General features: G+C 35.5%; 1 protein-coding gene across 11 annotated transcripts in view; it reads left to right on the plus strand.

The window, feature by feature from the left end:
- The window catches only part of NAV3 (neuron navigator 3), a 944,477-nt gene that overhangs the window by 571,881 nt on the left and 357,819 nt on the right, over nucleotides 1-14,777 (plus strand). For 5 of the 11 annotated variants that reach the window (XM_067697409.1, XM_067697410.1, XM_067697412.1 and 2 more), the window contains exon 1: nucleotides 7,995-8,334. The exons of 1 other annotated variant lie outside the window; for it this stretch is intronic. In XM_067697409.1, the coding sequence (XP_067553510.1) occupies nucleotides 8,092-8,334 (243 nt within the window). In that variant the 5' untranslated portion in view covers nucleotides 7,995-8,091. Of the gene's footprint in view, nucleotides 1-7,994; nucleotides 8,335-14,777 lie in introns of those variants that run through there. 5 more of the 11 variants (XM_067697415.1, XM_067697414.1, XM_067697416.1 and 2 more) reach the window with 2 other exon arrangements.

Here is a 14,777-nt window from a genome sequence, read left to right on the forward strand (position 1 = left end):
TCTATAACTACAAGTGGTGGCCCTGGATCATTGCTTTTGTTCAGTGGAATAAACAGATGATCTTAATGTATATGTAATATTATGTTGCTGACCAAGCACCTGAATAAAATACTCAGGATAGTAGAACAATCCTTAGACCTCATGTTTTCATCCTCACTCTTCCTAATTCCCCATTTCTTTCTTTCTTTCTTTTTTTTTAGGATGTTGGGGGTAAGAGTTTATTAATTTATTTTTTAATTTATTTATGCTGTGTTTGTTGGGTCTTCGTTTCTGCGTGAGGGCTTTCTCTAGTTGTGGCAAGCGGGGGCCACTCTTCATCGCGGTGCGTGGGCCTCTCACTATCGCGGCCTCTCTTGTTGCAGAGCACAGGCTCCAGACGCGCAGGCTCAGTAGTTGTGTCTCACGGGCCCAGTTGCTCCACGGCATGTGGGATCCTCCCAGACCAGGGCTCGAACCCGTGTCCCCTGCATTAGCAGGCAGATTCTCAACCACTGCGCCACCAGGGAAGCCCTCCCATTTCTTATTTTCATGCCCTCAGGTAGGATGAATAATAGGGAAACTTGCTGACTCTCTCAGTACTTCTCCTCTCCTCCCCGCCTCCCTCCTTCCCTCCCTCCCTCTCTCTCTCTCTCTCTCTCTCTCTCTCTCTCTCTCTCTCACACACACACACACACACACACACACACACACACACAGCTGTTTTGAAATATCCCCAGGGTTCCTAGTAAAATATTGTATGACGTGATAAAGACCACCTTTGCAAAGCTATTGATTTGGGTGGGTTTTCTGGGTGGTCTCCTAGAATGGAGATGAAAGTTAGTTATATCTGAAACTCCCTTTGCTAAAACTAAGGGACATATCTCCTGATCACAGGCAACAATTAATTTAACTCACTTTTTGGGTTAAAATTAAAAAATTAAATTAAAAAGAGAACTTTAGAAAATATTTTTTCTGAATTCCTGAAAGAATCCTGGTGCACCCTCAATATATCTGAAATAAAGTAGGGGATAGTTAACATTTTTATTCTGAAAGAGTAAGAGCAATGGTTATATATCATGCCCTAGGATGCTCAGGATATGAAAATGTGTAATGTTCCAAGTGATATTCCTACAAATTCTTCACAACTAGTAAGTACAGCCTTTGCAAACAACATTATTACTGATACCTTTTAAGCAGTCATCTCTTTGTATTTTAACCAATTCATATTTATATATAATATTCAAAAATAGCTGAAAATAATGAAAAGTGGCAAAAAAACAGTAGTAAAAAAATATATACTTTTATAAAAAAGTGTTTTTACATATTGTTATGCCTAAAATTATTTGGCTGCATTTTCCAGGACCAAACTGTCAGGACGTGGCTTAAGTTCCCTTTCTTTACCTTCATAACACAGTGTGTTTGTGTACTTATATGCCAATAGGAGTAGTCCTTTCAAGTGTAACTATTTTTAAAGTTATTAATGTCCTTTTTCAGTAAGGTCTGCTGTCTTGCTGGAGCACTGAAATTTATCTGGCAAGACTATCAAAGAGATTTTTGTCTTAATAAAATAACTATCCTTTCTCCAGATGTGTATATTTTTGACTCTGGGAGATGATATTCTGAAAGGGAGAATATCAGTGTGAAGTGCCATTTCAAAGCTCACTGTATTTGCTTTTCATTGTACTTTGTGGTTAAGAGGCCTTCTGAATTTGGTGAATTTTATTTGCTCAATTAACTATATCAGTAGTATATTGTAAGGAAGCCTGTAAGATGCCAAATATTTGCCATAGAGCAAATACAATTAGTTTTCACCTCTCCTGAATTGTTCCTCATTTTAGTGGTTATGATGTGCATTTCCAAATGTCCATTAACTTTTATTATTGGTTCCTTTGTACTCCTCACCTACCTTTATATTTGAACCAGCTGGTTTACCTTCTTTTCCCCTGCTTAATACCACAATAAAGGCATATCTTGGCTTATTGCTCCCTCATGTATACTACATGGCTAATACTTCTCTCTGCATCAAATTTTTCTCAGATATCTGGAAAAAAAATGGTGCCAATGGGGATTCTGGAAAGACATTCTAAAACAGATCTTAGTGTTTTAAGTGCTTCAAGCCAAGTTTGGAGAAGAGTTTTAACTCCATGCTCGTTGTATCCTGTATTAGTTTTTATTATTTGAATTTTCTCATTAGAGCTGGCAGACAGTCTAACCCAATCAATCAAACATTTTGCAAGTTGTCAGTACAAAATATTTCTTCTCTAAGGTTTAAGGGAAGTTCTGGGCTAAATGAAGGAGGCTAACAAACCAATAAAGGTTTTGAGGTATATTGTGAAAAACTAATAACAGTAAACAGTTTTCAGGATGGATTGGAGAAAAAAATTAAGATCTGACTCTTTACTTTTGCTTCTAACCATTATAGATTAATAGGGATCTGATTTAATCTTCTGTCTTAAACAACTAGAAACTGGACAAAAGTATAAAAAAAAATATTATTCAGCCATTAGATAAAAGGCAGCACAGGTCTGTGATACCCAAGGGAAGGGTAGTTAAAAACCAGTCCTATTATTGTGCCAGCTTACTGCCTGGAGGCAATATCCAGATCCCAGAGAGGGTCTGGAGAACCCACGTAGAGTCCAGCCATTGTGCTGAGTTGTAGAGACTGAAATCAAAGTTCAGGAAAGCCTAGAGGTCTAAAATTTTCAGACAGAGTACCAGGAAGGAAGGAAAAAATGAGAGAGAGAATGAGAATGAACACTGGAAACTTACAGAGGCGTTTCCTCCAGTGTTTGGTAAAGGTACTTGTATGAGAAGAAACAAGCAAAGGTCAAGGAAAGAAGTACCAGAAAAGAGTATGATAAACAATTCCCAGAACTTGCATAAGTCTGGGGACACTGGGTATTTCCCCCAGCTGGAGTAGAGAGGCCACTTAATAGGCATTTGTTTGAGTTCAAAAACTTGTATTTCTTTAGGAGTGGTGTTAAACTAGCCCTAGACAACAAGCTGCTCTGTACCTTTTTAAAAATAGCTTGTAATAAAGTCTCAAAAGGAACTTAATTGTGCCATTACAAAGTCATACACCACATGAAATCCAGCACACAACAATGTATAACTCAAAATGTCTCCCATCCAGGAAAAAATTACCAGACATGTAAAAAGCAGTATAACATGAGTCATATTCAGGAGGAAAAAAAAAGTCCATTAATAAAAACATACTCTGAAATGACAGAGATGATAAAATTCATGTATAAGAATATTAAACAACTAATATTAATATTCCTCATAAATGCAAGAAGGTAGAAGAGAACATAAATACGGTGAGAAAAGAAATGGTGGATACAAAAAACACTCAATGGAACTTCTAGAGAAGAAAAATGCATTATCTGAAATAAAATACACTAGATAAGGTATAGCAGATTAAATATTATTGAAATAAATAATGGTTGGTGAACTTGATAATATAGCAATAGAGGTTAATTGATTGCAAAATGAAAAACAGAGTTAAAAAGACCTAAAGAATAAATGAAAGCATTAGTAACCTGTGGTACAAAAGAAGATGGTCCAACACATATGTAATTGGAGCCCCAGAAGGAAAGGGGGAGGCAACAAATATTTTTAGAAATAACTGTTCTACATTTTCCAAATTTGACAAAACTCTGAAGACTGCCAATGAACACAAAACCAAAGAAGCATAACAAAAGTCAAATTGCTAAAAATGACTAAAATGAGGAAATCATAACAAAAGCTGGATAAAATAGCCACAGTACACAGGGAGGAGCAAAGATCAGAATTACAACAGACTTCTCCTTAGGAACTATGCAAATAAAAAAAAAAATAGAGCGACATCTTTAAAGTATCAAAGAAGGAAAATTTTTAACTCAGAATTCTATACTCAGAAAAAAATTTCTTTTAAAAACGGAGGTGAAGCAAACTCTTTTTCAGCCAAATGGAAGCTGAGACAGTTAATCACTAGCAAATCTGTAATAAAATAAATTTTACGGAGGTTGTTCAAGGAGAAGGAAAATGATACCAGATGGAAATTTGCATCTACACAAAGTAATAAAGACCACCAGAAACAGAAATTATGTGGATAAACATAAAATGCATTTTTATTCATTTTTGTTTTTCTTTAAAAGGAAATTGACAGTTTAGAACAATGTAATAATGTGCTATTTTAATGAATGTAAAGAAAATGTATGACAATAATAACAAAAAATGTGAGGGGAACATGAAAATAAAATACTGTGAGGCCTGTACATTATACATAAAGTGGTTTAATATTTGAAGGTATATTGTAATAAGTTAATGGTTTAAATTGTAAACCCTAGAGCAACCATTAAAAAATGTTGACATAGAACTATATGTTATTAAATCAATAGCAGAGATAAAAGGGAATCATAAAAAAATGAATCGATCCAAAGAAGACAGCAAAAAAGCGGAAGAAGAATAAAGAAAAAATAGAAAACTAATGGAAAGATGGTAGACTTAAACCAGTCATATCAATAATTACATTTATCTGAAGTGGTCTAAATACTCCAATTAAAAGGCACAGATTGTCAGAAATAATAAAAGAACAAGATTAAAAATGTATACCCTAACAGAAATCCACTTTAGCTTTAAAGACACAAAGAATGGAAAAGTTATACCAAACACTAATCAAAAAAAAAAACCCACAAAATATTGCCAAAGTAGACTTTAGAATAAGAAATACTAACAAATATAAAGAAGGTATTTTCATTATGAATGTTAAAGGAGACAGCTAGCTCATCAAGAAGAAATAATAATCCTAAATGTGTATGAAGCCAGTGATAAAGCTTTAAATACGTAAAGCAAAAACTGATGGTATTGTTAAAAGACAATATTAAGATAACTAAAGGGTGTCAAGAAGTATAAGGCGTCTGAGACTTTACTCTGTTTGAAAGCTAATAAGTTAACCTGGCATATATTCATGGGTGTTGGCAGAAGACATTAGACTTCTCTGTTAGAGACCAGAGATGGTTTATTACTTAGAGCAATAGCAGTAGCCAGAATATCGTATTTTCTTCTGTAGGTTTCTCTAGCCTCAGTTCCTACAGGACAGTGTGACAAGGGCCAGGTGATGTCTGCATATGCAGTAGGTTGGGTTACAGGAGAAGAACTTTGAGCCTAGGAAACACAAGTCTTTTATAATTAGTTGTAAGCAAACCTGTGTCACCTTTTTTTCATGGAGGGAGACATGATTTTTATTAGAATATACAGCAAATAAATCTACTCTTTGCTTCAGGGGAAACACCATTCCTATCTTCCAAGGCTGTTTGCTTCTAGATAGAAGTCTTCCGAGGCTGTTTACAACTCAGAATCCTAGAAAAGATAATTTAGCATAAAAGGACATTTTCTCTCACGACTGCAAAATTGTGAAAAATATATAGAGAATTTTCTCCTAATGAAAGGCAATCTGTATACTAGGAGAATATGTTTTTAAAAATGTATCTAAGAAAGGACCTGTATCCAAAATATATAAAGAGCTATTAAAACTCAATAATAAGACAAAAATATTGGTAGACATTTTGAACAGATATGTCACCAAAGATGATATATGGGTGGTATGGCATATAAACATATGAAAAGATACTAAATAAATTATTAGAAAAATTCAAATTAAAACTGCAGTGATGCACTATGCACCTCACTAAAACGGCTAAAAGATTGACAGTGTGAAGTATTGCCACTGGTATGTTTTGGAAAACAGTTTGGTAGTTTCATATATAGTTAAATATATGCTGATCCCCTCCTAGTTATTAATCCATGAGAAAATAAAATCAACACAAAACATATACACATATTTATAGAGGTTTGTTCATAATATCCTCAATCTGGAGACAAGTCCGTATGTCCTTCAGCTGAAGAATGCATAAACAAATTGTGCCATACCATGCAATGGACTACATCTCAGCTATACAAAAGAAAGAACTGTTGATATACATAACATGGACAGATTTCAAAAGTATTATGCTAAGTGAACAAAGTCAGACAAAAATACTGCATGATTTCGTTTAAACGTGTACTTGAAAAGGCAAAACCAGTGTCAGAAAGCACTTCATGGGTTGCCGGAGTTGGGTGTGGGATGTTGACTACAAAGGGGCATGAAAGAAGCTTTTAGGATGAAGGAGATACTCCACATTTTGATTATGGTGCTGGTGACATGAAGTATTTCCTTAGAATTTTATTATGTGTAAATTTTACTTCAGTCAAGCTGTTAAATATAGGAGTGTGACTCTATCTTAGAAAATATCAGAGTTGACTAACCAATCATATTTTTTCTTTTCACAAGCGTGTTTTTAGTGTTCATAGTAGTTCTTTTTTTCTCTCTCTTTCTTATAAATGAATAATAGCAAATTGTTATGTCATGAGGTTTTATTATATATTTTCAAAATCACTGATATTAAAATCTAGCCTGGTTAGGATTCTCTTACTGCCTTCGACTTAAGCTAGGCTTTAAAAGGCAGTATGTTTTAGGAGTCATTGCTGCTTTTCCTGTTAGGTTTGATGGGAAAAAATGACTATAAATTTATCTCATTTTTATTTTCAGGATTTTACCGAGTTCGGTTATGTTAACTCTATGATCCTGGCCAATCTCTTCAATTACGCCTCTTGACCTTACCTCAATAATTCTCAAGGCTATTATATTTCTAATAACATTAATACCTAACATTCATTGAGCACTTACTGTATAGTAGACTCTGTTCTAATGACTTCATCCATTTATTTTCTTTAATTCTCACAACTACCTTGTGAAAGAAGCACCGATTTTTTCCCATTTTACAGAAGATGAAACTGAGTCATAGCAACTGCCAAATTCATACAGCTAGTAAGTGAGGAAGCAAAGATTGGACTACAGGCAGTCAAGCCTTTTAGAGTCCATTCCCTGAACTGTAAAGCTACAAATTAAGTAAAATACAGATCATAAATTTTAGTGTCTAGGAGAATCAATCAATTTATTTAAATTCAGTTCTCAAACTTCTCCCTCTCCCTCCTGATTCTTATTTGGTAGATTTGGGATGAATTCAGGAATCTATGTTTTTAGCAAGCACTCCAGGTGGTGGTTTGTTGAACCCAGTTTGAGAAACCCCATTTTCTGTGACCTTAAGCTAATTACTTCTAAGGGCCTTTGTCTCCTATTCAAAGGTAGATTCTTTTAGGAAGAAGTGCTTTCCCGGTAACTGCTTGTAGTACATTTCCCATATGTATTAGCTGTAAATATTTTTATTATCACCATTATTAAATTTTAAATGATTACTATATATCTGGTGCCCTGTTCTCTGTATTTACTATATTTCCATAACCTAGGCAGGCATAATCTGCTGGATGAGTTAGCAACTTTAGCTGCTATTGCATGAATTTAACCTGATTTCATGGGATGAAACAGAATGAACACCGTGGTTCATGGCTGTCAGTAGTGAAAAATAGCTGGAAATCAGACAAACAGCTTCATTGCTGGGATTGTTTCCGGGCTAAAAGTTCTTCCAACAGCTGTTTGTTTTGGCCATTTATCGTGTCCATTCTTTTTTTTTTTTAAGCTGGGGGAAATACAATTTTCTTTAAAAGGAGAATGCAGGCTGGTTATTTCTGAAGTTAGGAAGAATGCCTGTCCTTCCACTATTGTGGTCTTTTGGCTGCTTTGACAGTTGGACTGAAGGGCTTTCCTTTTGTTCTTTTTCACTCTCAGTGCTCAGACTCAGACTGTGTAGTGAGAAGAAAAGGTAAAACTAGGAGCTCTTTAATCCTAGAGAAGGAGCTTTGTAGCAGTTACCTTCAAGAAAAGTTTCCTCCCCAAAGGAATATTTAATATTACATGGACACTGAACAGAGAGAGAGAGAGAATGGATATATGAGAGAATGAGAATATGAGAATTCAAGCCAGCAAGAAAGAAACTTAACTAAAGATGAAGGGGAGTTTTGCCTCTTCCTGAAAGTTATATTATTAGTTGTGTTTTTTTCGTTTTTTTTTTTTTAAATCATGTTGACTGCTAGTTTTGTTTAAAGTATTTGTTCTGGAAGTACTAAAGTTGGAGTCTACCAGACTGAGGTTAGAAGCATTTTCTTTGGCAGCAAGAAGATACTTTTATAGAAGCCATGCCTGTACTTGGGGTTGCCTCAAAACTGAGGCAGCCAGCTGTTGGGTCAAAGCCTATTCATACTGCTCTTCCGATACCAAATTTTGGCACTACTGGGTCACAGCACTATTCTTCGAGACCTCTGGAACTTACTGAATCAGAGAGCTCAATGCTTTCTTGTCAGGTCACATTACAATCAGCCTGTGAATTTGAAGAGAAGAAACCCCTCCAAGGAAAAGCTAAGGATACAGAAGACAGCAAGGTTAGTGGCTGAAGGTTACCTACAGACTTATACAGCTGAAATGCAAATTTCCTTTTAGGTAGAATATAAAACATGCTGTGAAGTGGGGAGTAGTAGAGGAATACCGGTGTAAGAAAGTAAGTAGTTTGAAAAGCTGAATATTTAGCCTGTGCAGAACTGTATTTATAATTTATGGTTGTAAAAGTTGTGAACGAAATTCTCTGAATATGCCTGTGTTATCAGTACTACTTACTGATGAAGTGCCTAGTTGAATCCTAGCTAACTCTCTTACTGCTAACTGTAATTGATCACAAATAGGAGGAAAAGGGGAGCTATTTTTCAGATATAAAGCAAAAAAAAGATTTATTTGTGAAAACTAGTACAGACACCTTCACTTTTCTCTAAATGTCGTTTGCATTTTAAACACTTTCTGATTGAATATGTGAATCCTAGCCTGCTTAATTCATGAAGCAAAATGAAGTATGATTTTCCTTGATACTGCACATTTGTCTGGGTTTTCACTTGTAAATTGAAACCCTGCTCTTTTACTTATTACTGACATCTTTTTCAATCATTTAATTTATGACATTTGTGAGCAGTAGCTCACAGCTTTGGGGTTTTAAGCCATACTACACTCATTTTCTCCAGATGCTGAGGGGTAGCATGGCCCTTCAGTTGGTGAACTTAACGGGGACTCCTTTGTACCTTGATGAGCATCACTTTTTAATGCAGCATTAACTATGACATCAAGCTTTACAAAGTCACCATTCTCACCTCTGGCTCCTTAGGGAATGATTTGATTTTACTCTCCCGCCCAAATGTAATTTAAAATAATTTAAGAAAAGGCTTCATATGGAAATCAACTCTACAAGTTAAAAAGGAAGTCACGCTTTTTGTCTGAAATGTCCATTCAGTCTTCACCTGTTCAAATCCTCTCAGGTGCAGCCCAAATGCAGCTTTCTTCATAAAGTCTTTGCTAGTTACCCTTTCCTTTCCTGTGGTTATTCATCTGTAGTAATGCTTATGACACCTTAATTTATATTGCGTTTTAATTATTTGGATAATTTATTTCTATCCCCACTAAATTGAAAATATATAGAACCTAAGACCTTATTCTGTGCTACAGCTCCCTCTCCTCAATGCTTTAGGCATAACAATTAGTAATTGAATGGATTGATACATGAATGAATGAATCAATGAATGAACAATTATACTGAGAAAGATTTAGTTATGTTCATTAGTCTCTTTGGATCATTCAATCTATAAAACGTAAGGTTTAGAATGAATGATTTTTAAAGTACTTCTAGTTCTAAAATTATTCCTTTTGTGTTTTAGGACAACACTATCTACCCAAGAAAAAATCAATTAAAATAAAATAGTTAATTTTAGGCTTAGAGTTCTCAGTCCAACATAAGCAATTCAGGGTAAAAGTAGGGAAGTGTAAATTATCAATAAAAGACTAACAATATTTAACTTTATGCAAATAATGAAAACAAATGCATGCTGTTCTCTTCTAATATTCTGTGTACCCACAATGACTTGTCTGGATTAGATGGAAGAGAAACCACTTTTCTCTCCTGACCATGGCTATCATCTCTGCAGGTTTACTCAACCTTGTACTTTGATAAATGGCCTTGGCCTAAGACTTGACCACTGTAAGTACTATTTGCAATAGAATTTTGGTTGGTCTCTTTGGTTAGCAAACATAATCAATCATACATCTGATATTCCAATAAGACTCTGTGGTAAGCAATGTTGTATTTATAGAGATGTTTTTACCATGCTGCTTATCAGATGGAAAACTTTTTCAAACAAATGTAAAGAATACCTGGTCAGCATTTCAGAATATTTCTAAATGTTAGAAAAGAATTAAGATTTGTATAAACTTCTGAAAAAAAATAGAACTAAAGAAAACAGCAAAAATGATCAAGGTCGTTGTGTTAGAGAAAATTAGATTTGGCTGCAAATAGTAAAAAAAAAAAAACAAAAACATAACAGCATAAATAAGATAGGAGTTTATTTCTTTTTCATTTAGAGGATATCTGGAAGTAAGCCATCCATGACTGGTATGGTGACTTCATGCAATTGTCAGGGAACCAGGCTCTCTCTTTTTGTCCACCGACGTCATTTTGGCATCCATCTCTCAGTCTTGAGTGGATAATTGAGTTACACTCAATTAAAAAGACACATCCTGTTTCATTAAGGATTCTTCCATATCCATTTGGCCTGTTGATAGTTCCAAGGCTTTATCTAGTTGCAGTGGAGACTGGAAAATGTAGAGTTTATTCTAGGCCCAACTAAAAATTATGGGTTCTATTTCTCAGGAAAAGAGACCATTGATAGTACCCACAATAGATGACTGTCATTAAGAAACACTTATGTGGAGTATTCTGCTGGTCCTTGCACCAAACAGCCTCAGTCTGGTGAGAGAGAACAAACCTGTATGCGACAGTGTCAGAAATGTATCTTCAGTCCAACACTCCCTTCTCCTACCCTTGTTTTTGGTTAGTGTACATGCCATCATTCCAGGCATCTAATCTTGAATTGCTAGTCTGATTTCTGGTGATATACATCGCTATTCCACATTCCATAATTTGCTAGAAATTGGAGATTTTGCTTCTGTACTACAGCTTGGATTTATCCCCTTATGCACATCCTCATGCTTTGGCCCTTGTTAAATTTTCTGTCAATTACTGTAATCATTCCAAATTGGTCTCTTCTCCAGTGGCTCTCCATCACATCCATCCAAAACATTTACCCTTCTGATTAAAGAAAAAACTTTAGTTTCTTCTCCTGTCTCACAATTTTTTTTTGGAGCACAGGCTCCGGACGCGCAGGCTCAGCGGCCATGGCTCACGGGCCCAGCCTCTCCACGGCATGTGGGATCCTCCCGGACCGGGGCACGAACCCATGTCCCCTGCATCGGCAGGCGGACTCTCAACCACTGCGCCACCAGGGAAGCCCTGTCGTACAATTTTTTAATTCAGGCATTTCAGTCTCCTAATTGTTGTCACTTCTTCGACCATAGCTCTATCTAGCTACTCTATATCTCATTCTTGGGTGTCCCAAATTTTTCAGATTGCTTAATCTCAATGTTCTTTTTTTAAATTGAAGTACAGTTGCTGTACAATATTATATGAGTTACAGGTGTACAATATAGTTATTCACAATTTTTAAAGGCTATACTCCATTTATAATTATTATAAATTATTGGCTGTATTTCCCATGATGTACAATATATCCTTGTAGCTTATTTTATACCTAATAGTTTGTACTTCTTAGTCTCCTACACCTATATTGCCCCTCTCCCCTTTCCTCTCCCCACTGGTAACCACTAGTTTGTTCTCTGTATCTGTGAGTTGGTTTCTTTTTTGTTATATTCACTAGTTTGTTGTATTGTTTAGATTCCACATATAAGTGATATCATACAGTATTTGTCTTTCTCTGTGTGACTTATTTCACTTAGTGTAATGCCCTCCAAGTCCATCTATGTGGCTGCAAATGGCAAAATTCCATTCTTTTTTTTTTTAATTCCATTCTTTTTAATAGCTGAGTAGTATTCCATTGTATATATATACCACATCTTCTTTATCCATTTATCTGTTGGTGGACACTTAGGTTGCTTCTCTATCTTGGCTATTGTAAATAATGCTGCTATGAATATTGGGGTGCATGTATCTTTTCAAATTAGTGTTTTTTAGGGGGGCTATATACCCGGGAGTGGAATTGCTGGATCATATGATAGTTCTCTTTTTACATTTTTGAGAAATCTCCATACTGTTTTCCATAGTGGCTGCACCAATTTACATTCCCACAAGAGTGCACGTGGGTTCCCTTTTTTCCACATCCTTGTCAACGTTTGTTATTTGTGTTCTTTTTGTTGATAGCCATTCTGACAGATGTGAGGTGGTATCTTGTTGTGGTCTTAATAAATAACTTTATAAATAAAGTGGTCTCAATAAATAACTTTAATTACAGATTCCATGGCCTATTTTCAAATTCCACCATGATATCTAAAAGGCATATTTTTTCTATTTACCTCTTGTTCTGATTTCTTGCTTTCCTTGAATTTTCTAGAGCCTCTCCTCATATGGATTTGTTTTTCCTTTCTTCCTGGGCGTTCACCCAAATGAGAAAGAGAGTAACTTTGCTTTGGAAACGTTACTTAAGAATCTGGAGATTAAGGTTAAGAAGAGTGTTTTACATTGTCATGGTTCACCAAATAACATACAGTTGAGCATTAGACATCCTTGTTCATGAAAGTTCCTCAGCCATACCTACCACTGAAAACTGGCCTTCACTGTTTAATCCCCATCCTCCTTTCGGCTTGATCTGTCACCTAAATTTTGCCCCTGTTCTCATTTCTAACTTTTTTCAAACTTGGGCTTGCTCACCCCTTCTTTCTTGAAGTACCTATGCAAACTCAAGATTCTTTTTACATTATTATAGAAAAGAATTAATTTTTTGAGCACCTATCTTGTACTTTATAGGAAATTTCTCATTTTATTCTCACAATGTTTCAAAGAAGGCACTGTATCCACATTTACAGAGAAGTAATCTGAGGCCTAGATAGAGTGGGAGACACTCGTGAGATCAGACAGTTAACTACCAGTTAATTTTGATACTACTAGTATCAAAATCCAGAATTTGAATCTAGATTTGTCTCTACAAAGCCTTTATTGTCTTTTACATTACACTCTCTCGTCATGATATACTTGCAATATTTTTTCTAGTTATAACCTTTTCTCCAAGTTCCACCTATTTTTTTTAAGGCTCACTTCAAAAGTCAAAGAAAATAATCAATAAGTTGTTGTGGAGGTTAAAAGGAAGGAAAGTTTATATCCAGTTGGGGAGATATAAAGGAAATTCTTGAATGAATAGTGGAATTTATATACATAGTAGAATGGATACTTGCTTAATGTTCTTACCGTATTAGTTGTAAGGACAATCAAGATAGAGATTATTGCTTACTATTTTGTTCATATAGTGCTAACACTGATGCTTTGAAAACAGAAGATACTCAAAAGCATTAAATTGAATATTTTTTAAAACATAAATTGTGATATAGACAAGCAAATATATGGATAATATTGCTAATGAGGGCAATTATTTCATAATTTACATTTGAGAGAAATCCTGTTTGGTTGGAACATTCAGAAAATACTTCATCAAGTAGTTGTAATTTAATGGGCAGATAGGGCTCATATAGAGAGAGGAAAAAGCATTCTTTTGAGGAGAGGGTTTCATAGAGGAGTACCCAGAGAGTAAGCCATCATGGTTTGAGCAGACTGTTAGTGAAAACGAACAGTTTGGGGTCAGATGATAGATGTAGGCAGACTTCATTAGGAAGACAATGAGGAAGGCTCTTCAGTAAAAATGAGACAAAATTACACTGTCAAAGACATTTGGGAGAAGTAATAGCAGAAAGGGACTTACATTAACTAATGTCTATAGAGGCTTGCTATATGCCATTTACTGGACCAAGCATTTCACGGAGTATTGCATTCAGTCCTCACAATAGTCTTATAATATAAGCACTGTTATCATCCCCATTTTACAGTTGAAGAAACTGAGGCTGAGGTTAAATTACTTGCCAGTATCCCAGTGTGGTAGAAAATGGATTCAAACTAAAACTGTGTGATTTCAAAAGATGCTACTCTTAACCAATAAACAACATTGCAACAATGGGGACTTCTGGTGCCGGGGGAGAGAAGAAGTGCTATTGGTTGACTTGATTTCCATATATATATATAAAAGTAAGGTTTGCTGGAAGTATTTAATTAGCATTGCTCCTGAGTTGCAAATAAAGCATTGGTATGCCCAAGTGCCTAGAATTATCAGAAGACAATTAAGTGGACACAGGGTCTCCACCGAATTGTTTGAAAAACAGAAATAAATAAGAGAAACCCAGAAGAGAAATATATAGCAGCAGATGTCAGTAGAGTAGATGACAGGCTCTGGGCTCCAGCTGTTTCCTTCATGGTGAAGATGCCTGATTGCTGAGGACTGTGGACACCCCTGTTGGCTTGCTCACATGGTAGCACTTCCAGAGCTGGCCAGGCCCACAGCTGCATAGGTCAGCCCTCAGGTCTCTAGATGATTCCGCCTGCTTTGCCTGTTTCTGCTGTGCTTGCACATTTAGTTATTTGTATTTAAAGAAACATGATGATTTCTTTTTCTGGTTATACTTCATGCTCCAAGTTTTATAGTGAAGCTGTTAATGGTTGTTTTAATTGTTTTTGCCTTTGTGGTAGCAGTAGTGTAAAGAATGCTGTAATGACCCTTGAATTTTAACTTTTTCTCTGCTGGAAGAAGGCTCAGATTTTCAGTATCATACATTTATTTCCCTTAAGTAACAATTTATAGAAATGTGACAGTCTAATACTATTGTCTATTATTTTTGTTTGTGCTTTACAACGTCTTTAAAGAATTATATGTAATGCTTTAAACTATGAAATTACCAG

This window comes from Pseudorca crassidens, chromosome 11 (assembly GCF_039906515.1).
Source record: "Pseudorca crassidens isolate mPseCra1 chromosome 11, mPseCra1.hap1, whole genome shotgun sequence".
NCBI lineage: Eukaryota > Metazoa > Chordata > Mammalia > Artiodactyla > Delphinidae > Pseudorca > Pseudorca crassidens.